General features: G+C 39.6%; 1 protein-coding gene and 1 long non-coding RNA gene across 2 annotated transcripts; both read left to right on the forward strand.

Moving 5' to 3' along the window:
• Positions 1-1,065: 1,065 nt before the first annotated feature.
• On the forward strand, positions 1,066-9,253 carry LOC126077750 (uncharacterized). The gene is made up of 3 exons (XR_007517843.1): positions 1,066-1,168; positions 6,228-6,365; positions 9,225-9,253. It is a non-coding gene; the product is annotated as an uncharacterized LOC126077750 (long non-coding RNA).
• Positions 9,254-9,366: 113 nt separating this feature from the next.
• On the forward strand, positions 9,367-10,453 carry B3GALT1 (beta-1,3-galactosyltransferase 1). Its single transcript, XM_049887365.1, has one exon. It carries the CDS (start codon positions 9,473-9,475, stop codon positions 10,451-10,453), a length of 981 nt encoding a protein of 326 aa, XP_049743322.1. The 5' UTR covers positions 9,367-9,472.
• The last annotated feature ends 219 nt before the right edge of the window (positions 10,454-10,672 follow it).

Below are 10,672 nucleotides of genomic sequence, written 5' to 3' on the forward strand. Positions count from 1 at the left end.
TTATCATTCCCATTTTACAAACAAGGAAACAAAACCATAGAGATGCGCAGTGCATGGAGCTGATGACTGAAAATCTGGAACTTGAATCCTGGTCTTTCAGTGTCCTAGCATTGAATGCCAACAAAAGAATTTCCATTAAGAACAGCTGCATAAACTATTTTTGGCTAATATATATTCCAATAAATTGATATTATATAAATGGGTATTTGAGTTACACACACAGACACACCCAAAAGAAAATAAAAATTTTAAATTCTCTTTCCTACTTTAGTGGTTGCTGTGTGGTACTAATATCACTCTTTGAAATATGATCTAAGTAATGTTACCTCCCTCTGATGCATCTTCTAAGAAATGTCTCCTTAGACTTTGTAAATTTTAGGTAGTAAATATGCAAACAAATCTTTCTGGTTTCTCAAAATATCCATTTATATATCAGGCTCCCCAAAGATGATGGGTCAGATGAAAATGCTTTCAGTATCACGTAGCTCATCATTTTTAAATTCTCCCAGCTGCTGTTTATATTAGTAGGATGTCTTTCCTCGCATCCTCGTCTGTATTTCTAATAAAAAATCCTAGTGTTTCCTTTCCCAGTGGAGAAGCCCCTCCCAGGCCTGAGCAGGCTGCCCGGCTTCCACGCTCCTGTGATTAAATAAGTGATTGCCCATCTTTAAAAATCTGTCCTATATAAGGCAGTCGAGACACAACATCCATCCCAGCAAGGAAGCAAAAGTATTCATTTAAAATAATGAGATACCCTCATTCTCATTTTTCCCCGAGAGGATCGTAGCAATGTTAAAAAAAAAAAAAAAAAAAATTCCCTGAATTCCAGCAGTAAGGCAACACATTGATTTAAAGAAAGCTGTAATCTTCCCTTCTAATTTGAAGTGCACTTTCTCCTCAGTGAGACAGAATGTGGCTTTTTAGAAAAGTAAGAGAGACATCCGCATCTCCACCACACCTCTTTCAAGTTGTCCCCATTCTTCCCAATGCAGGGATTTATAGAGACTTTTTCAACAAATTTCAAAATACATTGAACTGAAAGGAGAAAGGCTCAAATCATTTTTTTTTTTTTTTTCCAGATTTGGGAGGAAAATGGCGTCAACTGCCAAGTCATGAGGAACATTACCTGTTGTTTTACTTCCCTTCTTCGTTGCAAACAATCTGTTGGGTAAATTCAATTATGGAATCTTTTCCAAAGGATTTATAATTAAATTTTTAAAAGGAACAAATTAAGTCTTTGTCTTTCTGAGGCAGAGGAGTCAAAACGCTTACTTCTATGAGCATTCAGGGATTTCTACTTGTACGGTTCTGGTGCCTTCCACAGCCCAAGAAGCTTACTTAAAAGAAAGGCTAAGAGAGAAAGCCAGCCCTCTGTGATTTGGAGCGATAATAAGTTAGCAAGCTGTATAGCATAATGGTTTATGAAATTCTTCCTTCAAGGACCATTATCTAATGTTAATAGTGCTTTATTTCCTCGTCTCCTGTACTTATTTAGAGCGTAATTACGAGAGTGAGAAAAAGGGAGGGAGTTGGACAAGATAACCATAGCCAAATTAATGCAGCAGAGCAGAGTCTCTAGCCTTTGGGGATAGTTTATCAATTAGTCCTGTTGCAGTCTGAGTTCCTGTTTTTCCCCACAGAATGAAGCTACTTTGATTTCATTCATGCACTAGCTCTGAGGAAAACTATTTCAGATCAAAACATTTTTCAGAAAGGATCTCTTTTATACTACTAAATATAATGATGTGAAATACAGCCAGCTCCTCATCCATTTCAAATGTATTTCATAAAAACTTTCCTTTCTTCCTTCCTCCCTCCCTCCTTTCTTTCTTTTTCATTCCTTTCTTGTCTTTTAACCGGTTAAAACTGGGTTTATGTTGTTCAACAGCTTTATTTTCTTGCATTTTGTTTTTTAATTTACTATGCTAATTTTTATGTTAAAAGCACTTTTGTGGTGCAATGTGATCTGTGAAAATTGATTCTGAGTAGTAGAGATGCTGGTAGTTTGAGGTGACGCAGGAGAATTGCCCTTATTCTCCAGAAATCAAGCCAGTATCTCAGGAACTGCTGGCCCCAACGTTTTGGAAAATGTGCCACAGTCCTGACTTATCTTGCTTGACTAATATGGGTTTTTGAAGGTGTAAGAGGAGAGAGATAGTGACAGCCATATTCTTCACAAGGCCTTAAAAAAGAATCTGCACTGGCTTTTTTTTTTTTAACCTAGAAAGTAACCAAATCTTGGTTCCCTTTGCACGTGTATGTTTCTTTCTTCTTTGAATGTTAATTACAAATTTTTTACCATTTGAAAGTTGGTTTACCAAAAACCAAGAATTTGCCTACTAAAAAAAAAAAAAAAAAAAAAATCTTTTTTTTTTTTTTTATTTTTTATGAAGGACTGAAGTCTGTGGAGCAAAGTATTTCACTTTGTCCCTTCCCAGGAAAGTAGGTAACCTAGAGCTCTAGAAGCTAGAGATGTTTCCATGAGTCAAAGGAGTTGCCATAGCTTGGAGGTAGGAAGCCAAGAAGATCCAAAAGACCAGGGAAGAACAAAGTTCAAACACTAAAGGCATGCTCCTAATTAGTTTGAATTTTTGGCCAATGTACCTCAGGTGCAATCACCACCCATCTGTCAGTAGAGGCTTATGTGTTGCTATAATGCTGAACAGGTTTAAGTAGAGCTTCCAGACTAAGACTAGGAAGAAGGGCCTAGCATTCTACTTCTGAAAACAAATCAATGAAAACCATATAGATTACAATGGTCTGATCCGCAACTGATCATGGAGATCTCGGAAGACTAGGCAATATTTTGTTCCATCGTGCATGGGGTGGGTCAGCATGAATCATCAGCCTACCCAATGGCAGCTAACAACAATAACACTTAGGCATTAAGCCCAAACAGCCAAGCAAAGAGACAAAAGCTGAGTAAAAGACTCGAAGATCAAACCAGAGAGACCAGGACATTCTGGTCTCAGCTCAAATGTCACTTCCTCAGAGAGTGACCAACTTATCTAAAATAACCCCTCCCCCCACCTCTGTTTAGCTTCTATCCCATTGCCCCACTTTACTTACTTCACAGTACTATCACTTCCTGAAATTATTTTTGCATTAATTTATCATGTGTTTGAGGGCAGTGGCAGCTCAGGGATAGAGTTCTCACCTTTCATTTGGGAAACCCAGGTTCGATTCCCCACCAATGCATCTCATGCATGGCCACCACACACCTCTCGGTGGAGGCTTGCATGTTGCTATAATGCTAAAAAAGGTTTGAGCAAAGCTTCCAGGCTAAGACAGACTAGAAAGAAAGGCCTGGCAATCTACTTCCAAAAATCAGCCAGTGAAAACTCCATGGGTCATAATGGTCCAATCCCATTGGGCTCGAGGTCACCACAAGTCAGGGCCAACTCCATGGCAGCTGACAACAACAACATCATATGTTTATTTTCTGCCTCCCTATCTGTCTTTCCAGCTCCTAGAACAGGGCCTGGCATCTAGTAGGTGTTCAGTGCATATTTGATGACTAAACGAAATAGGTTTGAAAATCAAAGGAAAATCAGAACGTGGAGATATAATATTCCTTTGAGATACCACAAGGGTAGAAGCGGGCCATTTGGCAAGGCCCCTTGCAACTTAATCCGTGAGTGAAGGGAAGCTGGAAAGATCACAAGCCAATTCAGTGTAAGTGGCCACAGAGGTATAGGAAGTCAGTACTGACTTGTACCTGACTGAACCATGATGGAGATAGACATGAAACTGGCACCCAGAACTCTGCTCAGTTCACCAAAGCACCATTCATCTGCTCCTAGCCCCTACTTCTGGCCACAGAAGAAAAGAACTTTAACAAGTTTATGTTTTTTAAGTAAATTATTCAAAATAACAGGCAACCCACCATGAGATTTCTAGGAGAAACATGTGCTTCTTAAATTGAAAATTCTGCCCATTAACTTCCTGAAAGTGGAGAGTTACTAGACAGCCCTGTGATACAGTGAAGGCCCTGGGGAAGTATCTTTCAAACATTCTAGCGAAATGTTCTATTTGGAGGGATTTGTATTTAATGGATGACAAGTTAAAACGTGTCATCAGTGTCTGTGGTTATGGTAGAGCTGCTAAAAGCAATGACAAATGTTAGATGTGCAACTTTCTATTTTACTGACATACTAACTTGTCTGTTAAACAGGATTTTTTTAAATCTTGTAAAACTGAAAAGAACCCTCCAGAGGATTCTGCTTTGTAATACTCAGTTCTTTCTCCAGGACTTTTTAGCTGACTTATTTTCTGTTTTTTAGTGGGCCTTTGGGTTTGAGTTTTCCAGGAAGGAAACCGAGTTCTCCAGCAGGAAAATCTTCACAGTGTACTCACTAACCTTGAGTGAACAAACCAAAAAACTTACAGCATTCCTACTTACTGTTTAGAAAAATTGATCAGTATATGTGCTCAGGATCGAAAACCATGAACTGATGAACTGATAGAATCCTCTCATCCTCATTAGATACTGCTCTTTGTATCTTAATACCGTCTGCCTGTATAGTACCCTTTTCACAGAGCCTCAAACTGTTTAGCAATGGTCATTAATATGTATAATGTATTTGGATGCAGTGGGGCAGTGGTAGTTCAATGGTAGATTTCTGGCCTTCCATGCAGGACACCCAGGTTCGATTCCCAGCCAATGTACCTCATGTACATCCACCACCCATCTGTAAGTGGAGGTTTGCATGTTGCTATGATGATGAACAGGTTTTAGTGGAGCTTCCAGGCTAAGACAGACTAGGAAGAAAGGCCTGGCAATCTACTTCCAAAAATCAGCCAATGAAAACCCTTTGGGTCACAATGGTCCTATCAGCAATTGATCATGGGAATGACACAGGACCAGGCAGCACTTCATTCCATTGTGCATAGAGTTGCCATGAGTTGGATACTATTTTGAATATATTATACTATATTTAAGGTTACTAAGGCACAGAAGGAGCCCTGAAGGTGCAGTGGTTAAGAGCTCCAGCTGCTAACCAAAAGGTCGGGGGTGCGAATCCACCAGCTGCTACTTGGAAACCCTATGGGGCAGTTCTACTCTGTCCTGTAGGGTTGCTATGAGTCCAAAATCAACTCTATGGCAACGAGTTTGGTTTTTGTTTTTGTTTTTGTTTTTTTGGTAAGGCACGGAAAAGCCACATAGCAAGCCAGCATTACTCAAAGAGTAAAACAAGGATGCTCTCATCCGTTACCAACTATACCATCCAACATATATGAAATTGACCTTTATAGTCAAATACATCATACTTCTCTGTCTTCTTAGTTATATTACTCTTTCTAGCCAAGAGGCATAATTTTGTACTGACTTGGCCACCTGAGAAATCTAAGTTCTGCTGTAAGCAAAAAGGCCATTTTGGGGGGGACACATTTGCAACTCTTCAGATTCTATGCTGATCCTTTTCACATTTCAAAGCCTCTGTTTCTTGTTGGTGATAATTTTCATTTAGTATTGACCACGATGTAATACTGCGCCTCCGTTTCTTCTCGAACCAGAAGAATAAGGTCAATAGAAATAGTGATTTTCTCAGTGTGTATGAGTGTGTTTTACATGCTTTCTGAGAAAGGAACCTGGAAAATATTTCTAAACTTTTCAACGCTTGCAGCTCCCTACAGCATCTTCCAGCTTCAGTGTGTCCTTTGCAAATCATCAATTTTTAAAGATTAAGCACACTTACAGACTTAGTGTAGTACGGAACATAGCAAACCCAAACGAACGAGAAAGTCCAAGCAAGGGACACACATCTAAAAAATAAAGGTATAGATCACTGGGAGTCTAGCAGTCTGAGATGATCTCTCCCACCCTGAGCAAATTTCCCATCCAAGATTATGCTTCTTGTCCTAACAGGCTTTGGAAAGCATCGGAGGCTTGGAGGTTTGAATATTTACTAGTCACTGACTAGCTGTGTAGCCTTGGACAAGCAACTCATTATCTCTGAGTCTTCATTCTGTTAAATGGAGGAAATAACATCTCTTGTAACACTGTAAGAAATGAAGCTCTACAAAATGCATGGCATAGAATATAGCACATAACACAGGGCATGGTATAGAATACATATTTTTAAATGACAGCTACAATAGTAAGAAGTATTACACTGATTAGTTGTCCAGAAAAGAATTCTCGTTCTTCTATGAAAAACTGTTTATAAATATATAAACTTTTTTCATGTCCTCCCCTATTTCCTTTATATTTCTTCCTCTTTTAGCTCCAGAAAATCACACAGAAAGGTATCTGAGAAAACAAATTCTCACTTACTCTTCTTAGGCATAGCACTAAGGGAGAAAAAATCTTTGGCATGGAAGAATGAATTGCTACTGAAATCAGTATACAGGATTTGAGGAAGGTAAACTCTTCCCTTAGGCCCTAGATTGCACAGATAGGTGACTGGCTTCTCAGCTCAGAATGGTTTCTGAGTGCCACTCACCATCTGACCTTGCCTGTCTCTACAGCTCCTCCTCTAACTATCCCCACTGTCCTCTCCATCACCCTGTTCTCTTCCTTTACTCAGCTATATGCAATCCTGGTGCACATCTTGCTCTCTCTCATTTTATGCCTTTGCATATGCTGTTGCCTCTGCCTAGAATGCCCATGCCCCATCCAGATAATTTCTAGCTGTTCTTTAAGATCCAGCTTAGATCACCTTTTCTAAATTATCCATGCACTAGTTTTTATCCTCCCCTACTGCATCGTATGATTCTGGCATAGAACAGAAAAGCAGAATTCCCATTGCAGCTTATGTGAATAGTGCCCTCTGGAGTTGTTCTGTGCACAACCTGCACAGCTGTACCCAGTTCTCCCATACTCTCTTCCCTACCCCACCTCTCCTATGCCAGTAGCCTTGTGATGAAGACTTTTATTTCACTATTTTCATCATTTACTTGAAGTCTTTCCTCCTAGATTTTAACTTCCTTGAAACAGGTATATGGACTCTATTTCTGTTTTTCCTATACCTGGCACACACTAGGCATTCAATAAATGTTTGGTTAATTGATTGATTAATAAGTGAATTAACAAACGAATGAATTCAAGAGTTAAATGAAGTCCTGGCTATAGAAGTAAAAAAAAAAAAATAGAAGTAGAGGGTAATAAATTGTGAAATTAACTCACCAGGAACAGGATTGGAATGATAAAAAGGAAAACCAAATATAGAGAAATCCTCTATTGATAACCTGATTTGTGGCTCCAGAAGAAGACAGTCAAAATGGGCAGGAGCCTCTTCCAGGTGAGGCTCTTTGGGAGTCCCCTGACATCTTGGTAATAGGTCACTCGAAATTTGGCAGGGAAGTGTGCAAGAGGACAAGGGAAATACTATGATATAAAGGGCTTATAAGAATCAGGCAGTTGGCTCAAACAGTGAAGCACTTGGCTACTACTAACTGAAAGGTTCTTGGTTCAAATCCACCCAGAGGTGCCTTAAAAGAAAGGCCTGGTGATTTGCTTCTGAAAGATCACAGCCACTGAAAACCCTATGGAGTACAGTTCTACTCTAAAACACATGGAGTTACCAAGAGTCGAAATCGACTCAACCCTCACTGGTTTTTTATAAGCATCCATCACATAGGCTAGAACAATGTTGGAGAAGACTTGGTATCTAGTACCATCTTGGGCTTCACTAACATCCCTTTGGAACTGAGATGGAGTCAATATCTCTGTATCCCAAGTTAAGAAGCCCTTTTCTAAACTCTCTACTAGTTTCTCTCGCTTCCTTTTGCTTACTGTTTAAAGTTTCAAAGTTTACTGTATATCGCATCCTCTTTTTATCAGCATCGGTGCACCTTTACAGTAGAAATTTCCTCCAGGAGGCCAAGGATACTGAAGCCTATATTTAGAGAATACTTATTATGGGTTGGATGAAAGCCTGACTATGCCTAGAGTCCTGCTGCTTGAAGTCATTCTAATATTCATTTAGTTAGAACCGTAACCACACTGAGTTATCAGTGATCTCATATGGATCATATATTCACGGTCAACTTTTGGCTTAGACAAGAGGATGTGTATTGTCTCTGCTGTTGTCCATCAGGTCTTTTCATTGCCTGCGACTACTGTGCTTAGAAGCATGATTTTCCATCTACAATCCCAGTTAAATTCTTTAAACACAGTCCATACATTGAAGAGCATAGATTTTTTTGAAGCTGACTTTGTTGAAGCACATCCATTATGTGTTGTCTCTGTCTTCAGGACTACCACCTTCTGTTCTAACTAGGAAGGAAGAGACAGTTTTTTACATGATCAGACTCTGTATCCTGGCATGTATTTTTAACTGGAATGATAGCAGCTGAAGTTCTAGAAAGGCTTAGAGCTCCTGAGGACAACTTTTTAATTTGAACAGCAGTTACAGTGCCCTGTCACATCTTCATTGAATTCATGGCCCCCAAGCCCAATAGTCTCCCTTATTATACTCTTGATATACTTATAGGCAAGTGTCACTAAGTAAAAAGAGTTAAAAGGGGCCAGGGTAATGTTGTCAATAGAACATATGGGTGAATTCTTGAAAACTACAAAAAGCACCATTTAGGTCAGCTCCAAAATGAATGCTGCTGGCTATCAGCAAGGACACTTGGGCAGGAGGGGAAGGATAAGAATATTCTCCATATGAGGCCTTGTAGAAGACTGAGAATTAGAAACTAAGAGTTGTGAGAGCCAAAACCAGGAGAAAGTGAGTAGAAGTTGAGAGTTACATCTGAATCAGAACCACAACGGACAAAAGTATTAGAGATTTTCCAGCTGTGACTGACACATTTTCAAATACAGGGTTAGAGAAAGCAAAGACATGGTCAGAATTGATTCCCTCATCAGAGTCAAGCAAACAAAAAACTCAAACTTGGAAAAAATCTGTAAGGCCATGTGTGAGACTTTCCTGACTGACAGAAAATTTTAGTGTTAGAAACTTTTTAACCACAAAGGCCTCTGGGAAGAGGATGACATTGTATACTTTTTTAAATTACTCATGCTCAGTTTACTGCATACTCATCTAGAGAGTATAATCTATGTATTTGTTAGTTTGGGTATGAATATACATAAACAGCTTCTATCAAGGAGAGAAAAATCGGGATGGTAAGTCAGAAAGGCATTGGTCCTGATGGACATTAATGATTATCCTTTATGTCCATCATCGTGAGTAATTCTTATACTTTTATTATGTTTATTAAAGATATAAAATGACTAAATAAATCTGAATAACTGTGCTTTCTTCATTTTACAGAGTTAAGAGGACAGTTTATAAAGCATGGGAACTTCCGTCAGGTTTGGAAGAACATAGATTGAATTTAAGATTCAAGAACATACATTGAAATGCAAGACTGCCACTAAGACCCATGAACAATCCCACACTCTCGCTTCTCTATCGAACTTTAAGATTGCTTAGTAATATGCTGCCTTCGCAAGATGAAAAGAAGCTAGTGCCAAAAAGGCATTTTATTCAATATTTGGAATAGACGTGCTCTTAAGACAATGGCTTCGAAGGTCTCCTGTTTATATGTTTTGACAGTTGTGTGCTGGGCCAGCGCTCTTTGGTACTTGAGTGTAACTCGTCCTACTTCTTCCTACACTGGCTCCAAGCCATTCAGCCACCTAACAGTTGCTAGAAAAAACTTCACCTTTGGCAACATAAGAACGCGACCTATAAACCCACACTCTTTTGCATTTCTTATAAACGAGCCCAACAAATGTGAGAAAAACATTCCTTTCCTTGTTATCCTCATCAGCACTACCCACAAGGAGTTCGATGCCCGCCAGGCAATCAGAGAGACATGGGGAGATGAGAACAACTTTAAAGGGATCAAGATAGCCACTCTCTTCCTCCTAGGCAAGAACGCTGATCCTGTTCTGAATCAGATGGTAGAGCAAGAGAGTCAAATCTTCCATGACATTATTGTGGAGGACTTCATTGACTCCTACCATAACCTTACCCTCAAAACATTAATGGGGATGAGATGGGTGGCCACTTTTTGTTCAAAAGCCAAGTACGTCATGAAAACAGACAGTGACATTTTTGTAAACATGGACAACCTTATTTATAAACTACTGAAGCCCACCACCAAGCCAAGGAGAAGATATTTTACTGGCTATGTCATCAATGGAGGGCCAATCCGGGATGTCCGTAGTAAGTGGTATATGCCCAGGGATTTGTACCCTGACAGTAACTACCCACCATTCTGTTCGGGGACTGGCTACATCTTTTCAGCCGATGTGGCTGAACTCATTTACAAGACCTCACTTCACACACGGCTGCTTCACCTTGAAGATGTCTATGTGGGATTGTGTCTTCGAAAGCTGGGCATACATCCTTTCCAGAACAGTGGCTTCAATCACTGGAAGATGGCCTATAGTTTGTGTAGGTATCGCCGAGTTATCACCGTGCATCAGATCTCTCCAGAAGAAATGCACAGAATCTGGAATGACATGTCAAGCAAGAAACATCTCAGATGTTAGGATTTTTACCGATGTAAATACGTTTCTTTTCTTTTTTAAGAAATGGGGCCTAAGATACCGGTATTTTACAGGTGTCACCAGGGGACATGAACTGGAGAAGGGGTTTTGTAAAAAGTTTTTTCTTCCCATCCTTAGTACCTTTCTTTGATTACCAATGTACAAATGTGAGGCTCTGGTCATAGAAACAACACGTAAGCCAGAAGGACCATGAATCATTCT

The sequence above is a fragment of the Elephas maximus genome, chromosome 6 (genome assembly GCF_024166365.1).
Source record: "Elephas maximus indicus isolate mEleMax1 chromosome 6, mEleMax1 primary haplotype, whole genome shotgun sequence".
NCBI classification, from domain to species: domain Eukaryota; kingdom Metazoa; phylum Chordata; class Mammalia; order Proboscidea; family Elephantidae; genus Elephas; species Elephas maximus.